General features: G+C 31.3%; 1 protein-coding gene and 1 pseudogene across 8 annotated transcripts; both read right to left on the bottom strand.

Annotated features, from left to right (window-relative positions):
* Positions 1 to 5,562: 5,562 nt before the first annotated feature.
* LOC146932261 (glutamate--tRNA ligase, chloroplastic/mitochondrial-like) lies at positions 5,563 to 7,827 on the bottom strand. Of its 7 annotated transcripts, XM_085703992.1 has the most exons (7): positions 7,668 to 7,812; positions 6,979 to 7,108; positions 6,519 to 6,647; positions 6,383 to 6,431; positions 6,189 to 6,290; positions 6,006 to 6,022; positions 5,563 to 5,897 (listed from the first exon to the last, which is right to left on the bottom strand). In XM_085703992.1, the coding sequence occupies exons 3-7, from the start codon at positions 6,638 to 6,640 to the stop codon at positions 5,870 to 5,872; spliced, it is 318 nt and encodes a 105-aa protein (XP_085560118.1). In that variant the 5' UTR covers positions 6,641 to 6,647; positions 6,979 to 7,108; positions 7,668 to 7,812; the 3' UTR covers positions 5,563 to 5,869. The 7 variants fall into 7 exon arrangements, with proteins under 7 accessions (XP_085560118.1, XP_085560119.1, XP_085560120.1 ...); XM_085703993.1 differs by lacking the exon at positions 6,006 to 6,022 and having other exon boundaries at positions 5,563 to 5,892; positions 7,668 to 7,827; XM_085703994.1 differs by lacking the exon at positions 6,006 to 6,022 and having other exon boundaries at positions 5,563 to 5,892; positions 6,519 to 6,632; positions 7,668 to 7,827.
* On the bottom strand, positions 7,668 to 13,342 carry LOC146932260 (65-kDa microtubule-associated protein 1-like; annotated as a pseudogene). The gene is made up of 12 exons (XR_015007071.1): positions 13,105 to 13,342; positions 12,395 to 12,452; positions 12,185 to 12,270; positions 11,562 to 12,019; positions 11,363 to 11,471; positions 9,947 to 10,000; positions 9,620 to 9,775; positions 9,230 to 9,541; positions 8,669 to 8,765; positions 8,414 to 8,553; positions 7,917 to 8,254; positions 7,668 to 7,827 (listed from the first exon to the last, which is right to left on the bottom strand). The product of XR_015007071.1 is annotated as a 65-kDa microtubule-associated protein 1-like (transcript).
* Between the last annotated feature and the right edge of the window lie 1,553 nt (positions 13,343 to 14,895).

Raw genomic sequence — 14,895 nt, 5'->3', positions numbered from 1 at the left:
TCTCCACCATTCAACATGCAAGGCAAGAGGATCTATCCATTTCTAGGGACAAGAGTGTATTTTACTTAGTCATTCTCAAAGTACTCTTGAAATTTCACATTTCATTGATTAGCTCACTCTTGTAACTATCTTGTGTTTCATTATGAAAGTAATTATGTTGTGTTTACATACGTGAACAATATTTGAATTTTTTTTAAAATATATTTGAGAAAATGAAATTTATAGGAATATTGTTAATGAAAAGTATTATTGAAGTTCTTTTTTACTAGTATTATTGAAGATATAGCTAACAAAATGATATAAATTTATAAATGTAAATATATATTTTATGTTCTTTTTACGTTCCAATAATAAGTGTGTTAAATTATTAACAAAAACAAATAAATGAGCATTAAAAATACAATAATAAATAAATATAGGAGTATTTGGTCAAAAAAAATATAGGAGTATTGTTCTATCTACAACATGTAATTGAACCAGAATCTTATTATATAAAATTGATTTTCATTTACAAAATATAAAATTGAATTAACCAACTAACTAACATGATATAGAAATAGATCCATCAAAAACAAACATGATAGAAATAGTTATAGTTAATTATAACAATTTATATATGGCTTGCTGTGTCATCCAATTTGCATGCATATAAACCATCCATTTTGTATCTATATGTACGAAACAAGGAAGACTTGGCTTCGGTCTCCTCTGGACAAGAATACAAACCATCAAGAATTCTTCAAGAATAAAGAGCAGCCAATCACAATGCACTATTTGTCACAATTCAATGAGATGTGGCTGAAAACTAGGAAGTGAACAAATAAACCATGCAATTAAAATTTATCAGCTGTGTCTTGAAAAAATTTTGATGCCATTTTTCTAGAGAAATAGCATTTTCCTATTTGAGTTATTATTGGATGGATGCTTATCGGCAATAAAGTCTAGATTTTTTTTTAAGTCTAGCTAGATAATTTAAAATTGGATACGTGTGATGCCGATACTTTATGGCTACTCACGGATACGCAATTTAAAGGTATTAAATTCATTTATTTTATTTTTAAAAATATTTTATTGGATTCGTATCAAATACTCAAAAATATTCTAGAATATGTATCTAGAATATATGTGAGAAACTCGTAGAGATGTACACCGATGATGTTAACGAGAGGAAAGAGACTTAATTAGTTAGTATTAGACGAGATTTATTTTGAACTCTTTTAATGATGTTTAAGTTGATTTCTAACGTAGAGACTATAATATATTATAGTTTTTTTGGTTACATGACAAAAAGAAAAAAGAAAGGAAAAAAAAAGAGAAGAAAACTAAGTCCTTGAAAAGGACACATCTAAAGCATCACCTAGTAAAGCATGTGATAAACATGAAAGAGGTTCATCAAATGTAATAAGATGGTCTGAACTATTAGCTATCAACTTAGCAAAGATATCAGCGCAAGAGTTTCCTTTCAGAAGGATATGCTGAATAGAAATAAACCAATCCTTAGTAAGATAATTATGGATGAGTTTCAAGAGATTTGCATAATGATGAAACCTTGAGATGTCCTTCATCACCAACTGTACCACATGAAGAGAATCGGAGAAACACATAATCTTTCTATAATCTGCCTCCCAACATATCTTTATATCAGTCAACAACGTATGAATCTCAACGGGGAAAACTTTGCATATAGTGCCTTACCTACTGTTCAACCGGTTCTTCACATAATTTAAATCAAACGACGTTTTTATATGTGTTTGTTGACACGGTTTTAAGCGGTTTATTTTATGAATCAGCATAAAACAACACCAACAGTTCGTAAGGAACAGTAGGTAAGTTTTTTCCAATCTCAACATGTAAAATATTCGAGATCCCCACGCTACCAAAGAAACCACAAAGGAAACTTCCATCGTGCTTACGTATTAACCCACCATATCCCACCTTTTCTGAATTGTTCAAAGCACTTCCATCAACATTGAGAATTATGGTGTCCTCGTCCCCATGCTGCCAACTCACCAAAGAAAAAATTTATAATGAGTTTTTTCATTTATAAATATTTTACATATATATAATTTTTATTATTAAAATTTTGTGAACATATCTACTAGATTCTATGGCATCGTGGTTCAAAATTTTCACATATCAACATGTTTATGTGTATGTTTGGTTTCACTTTTAGATAGACCATAATTAATTTTGGGGCGTACAATTGATTGCGACATATGTGGTTATTGTCGAGTTGAATTAATTATGCTTCCATAATTGATTTTACTTTAAGTTATAATTTGTAATTAATTTTTTATTCTAGAATTGATTTTCACACACGAGTTTATAGTTAAGCACTTTCAAATGAATGTATCTAAACACAAATTATTTTTAATCGAAATCATTTTTAACTAATATCAATTTTAAAAAATTAATCTTATAAAATCAACTATCTCTACCGCACAGCCAAACAGGTGCTCATTCTACATAAGCTCATGGGTCCATTATGCATTCGTTTGTGTTTGTACCTATGAAGCTCGGATACTCCAAAATGGAGACGTACCCGTATCGGATACGGATACTCGCGGATACGTACCCACGGAGTATCGGAATTAATTATTTTAATTTGTAATAAATATTTTATCGGATACTTATGTGATACTCCACAGATACACAAAGATACTTCTAAGATACTTCACAGATACGTATCCTAGAAAAAGATGAAGAGTAAAAAAGTGAGACAATGTTGCAAAAATTCATTATAGAAGTATATGATTCAATTTTAGATATGCATCAATAGAATTGTTTCTCGATGAACCACTTAAAATTATTCGTGGATGAACGTAGCAAGAGAGGTGATTTCGTTAATCAACATTAGATAAAATTTGTCTTGAGTTCTTTTAATGATGTTTCTCTTGATATCCCAACATATGAAAATGTAATATGACTTATAAGAAAACTTTCAAAAAGAAAATATATTTTGATCACATGTATTATTTTTAAAAAATTGTAACTTTTATAATAATACAATAATGAAGAGTAATCAGTGTTAATTTTCTTCAATTATTTTACATACAGATAAGTTTTATTATAAATTTTTGTTAACGTATCATAACCGTATCGTGTTATAAATTTAAAAAAATTCACGTATCCGCGTACCCGTATTGTATCGCACGCGCATCTGTATCCGTATAAGGGGCTTCATAGTTTGTACACATGTGCAATAAAGGACAAAATTAGAGTGGGACCATCTCAACTGTAACCCAGGAATGCGGAAGAACAACGGGTCATGTGTTTTTTTACTATAAAAATCTCTGAAGTTAATATAAATTTATTTTTCAATTGCTCTTTTATTCTTGTAAGATTTTTTTTCATAAATGATACTTTTCTAAGATAAACTAGTTGTCAACCCGTGCTTCGCACGGGGTAGATTGCTTTTTTTCGGATAATTTTGTTGACAAACACATTTGTTAATGGTTAAAAGTGAACTGATTGTGAACATAGATATTACATGCCTATAAATATAAAAAGCTATGGTCCATAACATATGAATTCCTAGATAGGTCTACCATAAAAGAAATATTGCACAAACATTAGAAATATTTATCAAAGCCTTACCAAGTCTTGATTCATGAAAAGAGCATATATTTTGTTCATGAATCAGGAAAAACAACATAATAATTAAGATTAAACTAATTGGAACCAATGATGTGCAAATTACGATTACATATTAGCCAAAATTATAAAATCGAGCGCTACTATTGTAGAGTTACCAAAAAGGGATTAACACCAATATTCACATCACACAAAATGAACCAAAGAAACAACATTCCCAAGTTAAGATAGTTTTTGAAAAACTTTGTTTTTTTTTTTTTGAGCAAAGAAAAACTTTGTTATAAAGGAAAAAAGAGCAAATTAAGGGAAATAGCTGCATTTTTCAAAAAAAAAATTGCTGCCCTTTTTACACTCTAGCATACTAAGGGAAAATGCAAACTTCATAAATGTGAAAATCAAGCAAACATATTGCACAAATCGTAGCTATATGCACCTTTTTAAAAATTTATTGAAGGATTATATAGTTTTGCTGCAGGAAAAGAACATGTCTTATTTTGTTCAAGAGATTGGGAAAAAACATTATAATTAACATGATACTAATAGGAATCAGTGAAGGAACCAACAATGTGCAGATTATAAGATGTGAAGTAAATATCAAAGAGACTGTTATTGTCATATACTAACCAAAAAGGAATTTTTGCCCATAAGTTTTGAAGAAATACTTATGAATTTACTTGATTGTTGGTTGGTTTCTTTGTGAAACCGATCCCTTCTTTAAATTTGACCTTAATTATTTACTTTGCTCATTTTTTACTCTTTATATAAGATGCTATTGGAGCTTTTCATGATGTAACTTCTACAAACAAAAGTGGATTAAAGGTAAGATCAATCACTTTCGGCGTGAATACTTTATTTTGGTGAATTACTTGAAAAATAGGTGATTTTCCAAAATGAAACGAATTTCAATAAAAAGGTAGGATAAATTGTGATGGATAAATTGTGATAACATTAAGACATTAAGTTTTTTCTTGCTAAATGAAACAAAAGTTTTTTGGTTCCACATGTGCTCATAAATGAATTCTTTGGATTTTTTAATTAAAGAAAATAGGATTTGGTTTCATATATGGTCATAAATAAATTCTTTAGTATTTTCAGGAGAAAATGAAATGGTTTTTGTTTTTCTTTATGGTGATAAAATGGTTTATGTTCTTGTGAATAAAATAGCGCTTGTTCACTTTTGTTATATGCTCATTCCTCACTTGAAAAGAATATGTTCAAATAAAATGTCAATTTTCAAAATGGTTTTAGTAAAATTATTATTACTACTTTTTATATTACTTTCGATAGATAATTTAAATTTAAGGTGAGAAGAGAATACTATTTCAGTCTCTGTTAAGAAATACTTGAACTCAAAATCTGATGTCAAAGATCCGTCTTTTGACCACCCAATCAAACACTTGGAGTTACTCATACTTTTTATTTAAATTATGAAAAATGATTTAATATGAATTTTTCGAGAAAGTAGTATCATTTTTGGTTATGATCCAGTTAGGTCATAAAGTCCATAATGGACAATATCAAGAGTTAGATCAAATGCATGGTTCTTATCAGGGATTGTTTACACTATATAAGCTCCACTTTTCCTTCAATTAATGATGTGGTAACATGCAAGTGATTTGTTGGGTTGAGATAAATTTTAAAAAAAAACCATGGTATATTTTTTTTATTGACTCAACTGAACATGTATCTAGACTATAAGTGTAGTTTTTGACCTCTAAAATTTCCATAAATGCATTTTCAGAAAACATAAAACGTGCATGCCTAAAATAATGTCAGGGATGGGAAAAGTTGCTCTCTATTTTTATAGTACCTGCATTTTGTCAACCGTAAACCTTCGTCCATGTCTTATGGACAGATTTTGATAACTCCAGAGAATGATGTGTGGATTTTGAAGTCAATAACATTGGTTTATTATTCTTATTGTTGAAGCTATTTTTCCATATATTATATAAAAAGAAGCAAACCTGCTAGATGAAACATAAATTTCATACTATTGCCACTTTGAACAACGGGTAGGTACCACACTAAAGATAAAAGAAGCACAAGACATGCATAGCAAAAGCCACAGGTAGCTACAACAGCAAATCAAGGGACATAATAGTCTACAAACATCTTACAATAGTCTCTAAATCCACAGTGAAAATTAAATTACAAATTTGTGGGACATGCTAGACTAACTCGGCGAATAAGCTGTTCAAGTCGAAGTCAAAACTGAATCTAACTTTGTCGCCCACCTGAAGAGTGTTGTCAAATGCGAACTGAATCCAAGCATCTTTCATACATTTCTCATCCCTATCCCTGGACTGAATAATGTCAGTTTTATACAATTCCATTGTGTCTAAATCCATCAAAATAATCGACATCTTCTTGACTAAATAACTTTTTACAGAAAATGTTTTTAATCTCTGTACCTGTATTCATTCAGTCCCTATTAAAGCAGAATAAGGACCAATATTTATATAAGGACTAAATTTGAAAAATTGTGAATTTTATAGAGACTAACATTAACCCTAAGATTAAAAAGAAAATAAAAGAAAGTGACCAAATAAAACTTTAAGAACAATGTAACATAGAAATGATGGATGAACCTTTACCTGACCAACTGATGTTGCTCCATGTCGCTTTGATAATTTACTCCGATCAGGAGCTAAAATCAAGGAAATGTGTGCAAAATGAGGCATGGGAAATTCTAGTGCCTGTAAACAGATTCATGCACACATGCAGAACAAACCAAAATCAGTGACCAAGATACTATAAAAGATTATATACTTTACTGTTTGAGCTTTACCTTATATATTAATGCCTTCCTTAGAGTGTTTGGTAAATGCTCCTTTGCTCTGAATTACAAATACTTTACGGAATAAGATAGCAAAAGTATTTAATCAAACAGATTCATTTGATTGAATAAGAAATTTAACCATTACCTGATAACATGAGAAATAGCCATGGTAGCATTATCAACTGTCACACAAAAGTTATAAACTGGCTGACCGGTACTCCTCATTATCACAAAATCTCCAGGTGTATCCAAATTCCAACTAACCATCAAGACACTAACAAAGAAAGTTAATATCTAGTCAACATGATTTGCAAGAAATTTGTTTATTTTTTTATCAATGAAAAGCACATCTTAAACATGTAAAGAAATAATGTGTTTATGCGATTACATTAATCCACTGTTTCAAAGGGATCATGGATAGCAAATTATGAGATGAAATACATTACTTAATCAGTTGACTTATGAATATGAAGGCAACACATTAAAAGAAGTGAAGTACTTCATTTTTGTACTACATGGAGTAGGAAATCACCGATCATACCTTCAAAAAAAATACCAAGATAAAAAAAAATGGATAAAGGGCGGAAGAGAAATAAAGAACTCACCTCGCCTCGTATTAAGTCAGTAATTTTTAAACTTCCTTTGGGGACACGAAACTGGAATGTATAAGGAGTTCCTTTTGCCGGCTCTTCTTCTACTTCCCATCTGTTGCATTGGCCCATTTACCTGTGTATACTGGAGGCAAATTTTTTAGTTTAGCATCATTGGGAGAAGAAGCTTTATGTCACTCACTAAATGAGGTTATCTATTTTTCCCATGTCTCAACGAAATGTTTATGCATTAAGCTGATATGGTATTCATTAAAGTCTATGCCAATAATTAAGCTGTTATGGTATTCCTCAAAGAACCAAACGACCAAGGCATTTACCAATAATTTTAAACTTTAGCCAAATTCAACCCTTCCACCGAATTTAATACACATATGAAATCTATAATATAAATATCCAACATGAGCTGTTAAAAGTGTTTGTGCAAACAGTTCTTATATATAAAAACAAATGTGTAAAAAACTTGTATTTGTGATTAAGTCACCCTCAAATTCTGTTGTTGCAGACAGAGGTCACGACAGTAATTTGTGGACAGAAAGAATTGAAAACACTTTTAAATATTAGCGTCACATGAGAAAGCTCTATCCTTAATATATTCAAAACTCCACATATACTCATGTACTCATATTTTCACATATTCCGACACAATATACACATGTTGCCAAGAACTATTAATTAAGAAATACCTGTTCTAAAAAGGAATCAACAACACTGGGGTCATCGCTGCGACTCCCATTAACCTTGTAAGAACCATCGTGGTTTGGATTCGCAATGTTTTCTTCTCAACAATAATTGTTTGTTCTTCAAAGCCTCAAACTCACATGGATAAAATCCTGCATTTTATGCCTTGAAATAAAAAAAAAATCAAAACATTTCAAATATAACATAAAATATAAGAACTCAGAAGGATATAGTCTAATCAACAAAATGCTAACCTCACGAATTAAGGTTGGAAATTAAGCTCTCATTAGGGTGATGTTGGGATGGGTTCAGTACCAGAAACATGGGAAGCAGCGTCTTCTTTTGATATGGCCACATAATTCACAGGAGAAACTGGTCTAGTATTATCCCTTTTTCCATCTTTTGATATGGACCTGCTTCCATTTTGATGAGCATTAAGCGATAGCCGTCGGCAAGGAGTACCGTTGGCCCCTCCATTAGCACGAGGGCCACCTACCTTCTTAGCAGCGCTAACTGGCCTAGCAGGGCTTCGTTTTGAACCAAAGGGGGCTTCTGGTTCCGTGCTTTGCTACTCCTGAAATTTCTTCTGATCATATACAGTGGAAAGTCCACAGAGTATTCGAGTCGGTAAAATTGTAGTCAACAGAATTACATCAAGTTGACTGTTTACTTTTGCTCAGTCTTATTATTAGCAAATGCTCCAGTTAATTCGATAATCAGTCATCCTAATCATCATACCAGTAAAACTTACCCTCATTCTTCGTTTTTCTTCTTCCGATTCATGCCTAAGCATGGCATATTCATCTAACATGGCAAGAAGACTAACACCATCATATGTGAATGACATATCATGAGTCTCTTCCCAAGCACATGTTTTGGCAATGCATTTACACCAAAAGAAACAATGTTAATTCTTCCAATAATGTAGCATCTTTTTGTTTTACCTAATATTGACAGTAAATATAACTAATAATAACATTATCTGATGGTGGTTGTGGTTTCATTCCATACATACCGGGAATTTTATTTACCAGTATCCGGGCTTTCTCTGCTCGCTTGAGGTTTAAGTGTGCACCTCTGCTTGCATTATACCTGTTGTCATCCTGTTTTGCATTGTTGTGTATGACAAAATTATTAAATCGAAAATGATATATTGGACAAACTTATGCAACCATTTAATGCAATGATCAAATTGCAGTAAAGCTAAACTTGGTAATTCTGGAAACATGGCAAGGCACTATCAAAAAGCAAATCACTCATACTGATAGGCTATAGAAGAAAAATGAGCAAATTAAGGGAAATGGCTGCATTTTTCAAAGAAATAGCTGCATTTAGTATCAATTAGTTCTTAACTCTTTATTGCTTGAAGTTTTTAGTTGGAAGCAAGTCATCATTATCAACCAATACCATACAGATTATGAAGAGTTTACTTGGTTAAAATTTTAAATTTTCTTTGATACATCAATGCTTTTATACATCAATGCTAACATGATAGTAAATGTCTTGACTCACCTCTCTCACCAAAACTGGACACATAGAAAAAATGCACAAGGGAGATTATAATTACCCGATTATAGTCCTCAAGCCAGCTCTCTTCTTCACATGCTGACATCCATTTCTCAATCTTGTCCAATATACATTTTCGGCTTAAAGTTTCTTCTTTGGCTTTTGCTATTTGATTGTCCATGACAGCCAGTAATTCAGTTGGTTCAATGTCTCCAGAATCAATCAATGCCACGATCTTCTATCTTGCAGCATCTGAATCTATTTCTATATGAGCATTAGCAAATATCTCTTCAAGTTCTGCTTGCTTCTTGAAAGCAATTTCCTTCATCCTGCTTGCTTTAAGCTGGTCCAGTCTCTCAACTTCCACTTCAGCCTTCATAAAAAGAACAAAATAATATGTTAGCATAAGTTTCGGAGCCCAAATTTTTAAACTTCAGAAGGTCTCTAGCACCTGCTCAATCAGATCCAGAGCAAGGGTATCAGGAAGAGTGACTTCATCGACAGAAGCTGAGATGTTACAGGTAACATGGTCAAACAGTTTCCTTTCCTCTGGAGGAGTATCCATTAGATTACACAGATCAATTAATTGAGAAGCTAATTCCTGGAGCTGCAATGGTTGAAGTAAAATACATTATACCAAAGACTAAAAGCCAATCAGAAATGAATTCAAAATGATGAAGGTAAATTTACTTCCAAGTGTGATAGGCATGGATATTTTGCGAGACAAAAACAACATTATGTAAAAATTACAAACAATTGAAAGCATATTGTTAACAACCTTGTGCAACCTCTGATTTTTATCTTCTTTCAGCGTTAAAACTATGTTAGCAAACTGTTCAGAAACAAAAAGAGAGAGCATGAATAACAAAGCAGAAATTTCCGTAAATATCCACCAAAGTTATCTTGATTAGTTTTAGGATTAAAACAATTCAAATTTTGGAAGTACTGTTCGAATATTAAAGCATGGACAATCAAACCACATTTTAGGAACAGCTTTTAGGTTCAAACCTTAGGAGAAAATACAGAGTTACTAACAAAAATGGCACAGAGAATTATAGCAACTAATAAGTTTCTTAGAATAAGCTTATAATTTGAGCTGAGAGATAAAATAAGCTCACCTTGCAGCAAACAACGAAATTTTTTGTTTCTTTTAACTATTTAAATCTCAAACATTTCTGAAACATTTCAAGAGTTCTACAAAAACATTGAAAAAGGAAAATATCAACCGAAAAATGTAAAGGAAAATATATAATACATCATTGTGTTGTTACATCCACGTCCAATATGTCTGATTTGAACCTTTCTATACCATTCCTCAACCCACAAAACATAAAAATTTCATCAGCTCACAAAAAAAGAGTCGAAATTGGCATTATTCAGACCAAACCTAGTATTTCTTCTCAGACCAAACAAAACAAAAATTTTGTAACTTGTGATCAATAAGAAGGAATTTTCCTCCAATGCAATGTAAAGGAGAAAAGTGTTGATTATATCTATTGCTTAGATAATAAATGTTTGTGATTGTGATTAAAATAAAATATGTACACATCTATAATATACAATAAAGTTATGAAAATCCTCTTCTACATGTTCTAATCAACATTCAATAAGAAGACACCACACCTGTAGTTACATTTTATCATTATCTTCCCCCCTTCATCTCTAGCACACATGACAATTTACTAAGCATCAACGTAATTGAACTTATAGCTCAAAGTCTAGAATAGTATGTTGTGTACACTCAAGGTGTATTTAATCTTATAGCTAAAAAGGCATCCTTGCCCCAACCAAGACACTTTTTAAACGTATAGCTACAACTTGTAAGTTCTAGGCTAGGCTTATCATAGCTTTCATGTCAGCCTTGTATATGTTATTTAAACTTACAGGGTCCACTCAATTCTAGATGAAAAAAATATTATTTTATTGATTATATAAACTAAATTAATCGGTCTATCACACCTCAAAATTTGAGAGACCAAAGTCTAGCCTTCTCAGCAAAATGTGCTTTAGAAGAATTCTTAACCTAGTTTATCAATTACATATGTTTGTCCTAGCCTAAGCCTAATGTGCGCTACGTCGGGCTGTCTGGCCTATTTTCATCCTTATAAATAGAAGTGGCATCTTATTTGCTAGGAACAAAGTAGAACTTGATATACAATAAGCTTTAGAATTCTGAGTGCAATTGTTGACATACCATAAATACAACATTGGTGATGGAACCAATTTCACTTGTGAATAGCCGTCTTGCAAAAACCGCCTGCTCGACTATTTCTGCGGCAGTAAGATGTCTCTTGAGACCCATTCTGCAAAATTACACTGTATGAAAAACATGTAGCAAAACTAAAGACGGTGTAGCCACTGAATCGATCATTATAGACAGAAAAAAGGCTTGCCTTCCAGTATAGCAAAATTGACAATTCATGGCAGGCAACTTGACTTGAAACGCACACAGTAGTCCTGCCTGTATCACAAGGTATGACAACTGTTTCTATGATCAGCCCATCATCCAATGTGAATAAAATCTGCAATATTCTGTGAGTTTAAACAGTCAACAAAAAGACTCTCCAGAAACGAAATTAAAAAAATATAAGCAAGTAATCTTGAAGCTAAAAACTGAAATATAAATGTCGTCAAGTAACCTCCAAGGTTGCATGTATCACTAAATGAAATAATAGATGCAAAGTATATAATAAGAATTAGAAACAAAATAGAGACAAAAACTCAAAAGAATTCTCTACTCAAAAACAAAAAATCTGAGCCAATTTTCCAAATGTTCACGCTTCATTTTTCTCCCTTTCGGCCTTGTGAATTCTTAGGGACTTTTCCTTGCTTCATTGTACCAGGATCAGACCTGAAGTCAATCAATATGCATTAAATAATTTTTAAGTATCATAATTAAGTATAACAAATATAGCCTTCATATTAGAATATTAGATCTTAATCCTGCACCCAAAGAATAGAAGCTAAAAACAATGATTATTATTCAAATTCAAATAACATATAAAGTAATATTTACCATATCATGATAATTATGTCTAAAATTAGATTGTTTCTTTTCATTACTTTGTTCAGCACCTTCTTCAACTTTCTCTACTCCATCTCCTGTCACCAAAAAAACAAATAGGAACTGAAATAACCACGAACAATCTTTTTCAACCCTAACCTTCAGAAATACATATAAGCAAAACTGAGTTTTGAATTCTATTAGAACTATACATAGACTAACATTTTGTAGGCTGATCAAAAGACTATCATTCCTAATCTTCATCAACAACTCTATGAACCTGCCAAGTAATATTAGAGAAAAACATAATTTAAAATCTCAATTAATGAAATGCAAATAGGAATATAATTAAAGCAATACAAATCCTACTTAATACATATTGAGACATTTCCTCAAACACTTAGTGAGCCCTCACCTTAACAATGAAAAAAATTAAATCCAAAATGTAAATAAAATGCAAATTTGAAATAAAGAAATCATTTAAATAAAATCACAGGACTGAGAACATAAAAAATTTCAATAACACATGATACATACACTTCAGCTTAAGCGTCCCTTGAGCTCCAGCCATCTCGAATTCTCCATAATCACTACTTATTGCTTTTCTCTAAAAAAATTCCAATTATCTCAAACACTATCTTTCACCCAAATTTTGTATCAAACACTATCATTATCAGTTTTTAACACCTTAGACATAATCCCATATCAACAGATTTTCCAAAGTTAGAACAAAACCAAAGCACAAAACACTAACAAAACACAAAAACAGAACAAAATCAAAGCACAATCAAAAAAACCTAACAAATAAACGACATGCAAAGTGTAATAGCAAACAAACCTGAAAAAGAAAATGAAAACAGAACCTAGAACAAAAACAAAGGACACAAAAAGCAACAAAACATAAACATGCAACGAAATCAAACAACACAAACCTTCAAACAGCAAACAACCGGACCAAAAGCTGCTATCTCCTAAACAAACCTGAAGAAGAAGCTGAAAACCAACATTAGAAGAAAAACAAAGCACAAAAGAAGCAAGAAAACACAAACATGCAAAGCGATTAAACAACACAAACATCACAACCACAAAAAACCGGACCAGAAGCTTCTATGGCGAGAAAAACAGGAACCGGACAGAAGAGATGAAGAAATATGAGGAAGTAGTCATAGTGGGAAGCACAATTGAATCATATCGACCAATATATATAAGGGAACACCATGATTTACTAATTTACCAAACTGCCCCCACAGGGGTAAAATTGGAAAAAGAACGTCCAAAGATTTTCCTATTTAGTTTAGTAGATAATATTGTCACTTTGATAATTTTACAGAAATTAGGAAATGCAATTATTATTGTAAGAAAAAGAGAAATTATGAGTTAGTTTACAAAAGTATCATTCAAGAATGATAGAGAAAAGATCATTCAAAAAAATAAAATAAAAAATAGTAAAGGGCCTAATAGAAAAATAAGCATTAACACTTTATTGATACCGTAGAGTGGCGTAAAACTTGGGACAAACATATTTTGTTAGAATGACGTATAATTTGGGACGAAGGGAATATGAATTAGTTCAAATGCATCATGGTGCCCTTCAAATTTAACGTTTGACCCGAATCAGTCCTTTTAGTTTTAAATTGGTTCTTTATGTTAGTTTTAAATTGGTTCTTTATGTTAGTAAAAATGAACAAGTTAGTCCTCTAATTTCTGTTTGTAACAAATGATCCTTTTTTTTCATCCAACTTTGTTAAAAAATGCTTATGTGACTATTTGACATTGAGGTGAAAGGTTCTAAAAGTGTACGACGCAAAACATGATGATTTACGTGCATTTTCTTTATTGTTTTCCAATTCAATAATAATTTTACAGATAAATATTTTACCAACATTATAAAACAAGTAATTGGTTGATTTTATTTCAAATCATGATTGAATAATACACCTATGAACTATAATTTTGAAATAAATATATACATTTACACGTTTTGACTGAGTTTGATAGAAAGATGGTATGATGTCTATATTTTATAATGTAAGGGACTAGGTGCACATATTTACAAAAGTTTAATTTAAAACGAAAAAAAAAACTAATTTTATTACAAAGTTTAAACGTCATAGTATGCATGTGGCCTATTATTATTTATTTATGTGGGGGACATTATACTTAACTAAATATTTTAATGAATATGATATGATCAATGATGGTTTGGTAATATGATATGATCAATGATGGTTTGGAGTATACCAAAGACATTATACTCATACAACATTACAAATCAATCAATATCTACATTTTCATTGAATAGAATTGCCTTGTGTTTTTCATAAGTATAGCTCAGTTTACAAGAATATTAATTATATTATATATGTAATATTTGGGATTCAAACCCCAAAATTGCCTTAAAATGAAATTTTAACCACTAAGCTAATCAAAAACAAAGAATTACCTTGGGTGTAAGAAACCTATAAATAAATAAAAATCCATAAATGTGAGATTAAATAAATATTTTTGTGTATATTTCAAAACCACAATTGAAAGTGCATGTGTTTGGTGCATTGTTCCGAAGCCAAAATATGTTGCAGCTCTCGAGTCAAATTGTACTTGACCAGGGGTTCACAATCGAGTCGCAACTGGAGTCTGGAAAAATATTTTAAAAAACATGCAGCCGCATCTTTCTTGGACTAAATAGAATAATATTAGTAGGTGGTGGAAATAATACACATAAC

The sequence above is a fragment of the Medicago sativa genome, chromosome 4 (assembly GCF_051527215.1).
Source record: "Medicago sativa cultivar Bolivia chromosome 4, Bolivia_mono, whole genome shotgun sequence".
NCBI lineage: Eukaryota > Viridiplantae > Streptophyta > Magnoliopsida > Fabales > Fabaceae > Medicago > Medicago sativa.
Note: the sequence above shows the minus strand (reverse complement) of the source record. Positions and strands in the feature narration are given on the sequence as shown.

Excerpts from the sequence above, each read along its gene's own strand:
- LOC146932261 (XM_085703988.1), bottom strand. The coding sequence starts at position 6,640 with ATGGTTAGTTGGAATTTGGATACACCTGGAGATTTTGTGATAATGAGG. Across the intron at positions 6,291-6,382 it reads GGAAGGCATTAATATATAAG|GCACTAGAATTTCCCATGCC; the intron begins GTAAAGCTCAAA and ends ATCTGTTTACAG. Across the intron at positions 6,006-6,188 it reads GAGCAACATCAGTTGGTCAG|GTACAGAGATTAAAAACATT; the intron begins GTAAAGGTTCAT and ends GAATGAATACAG.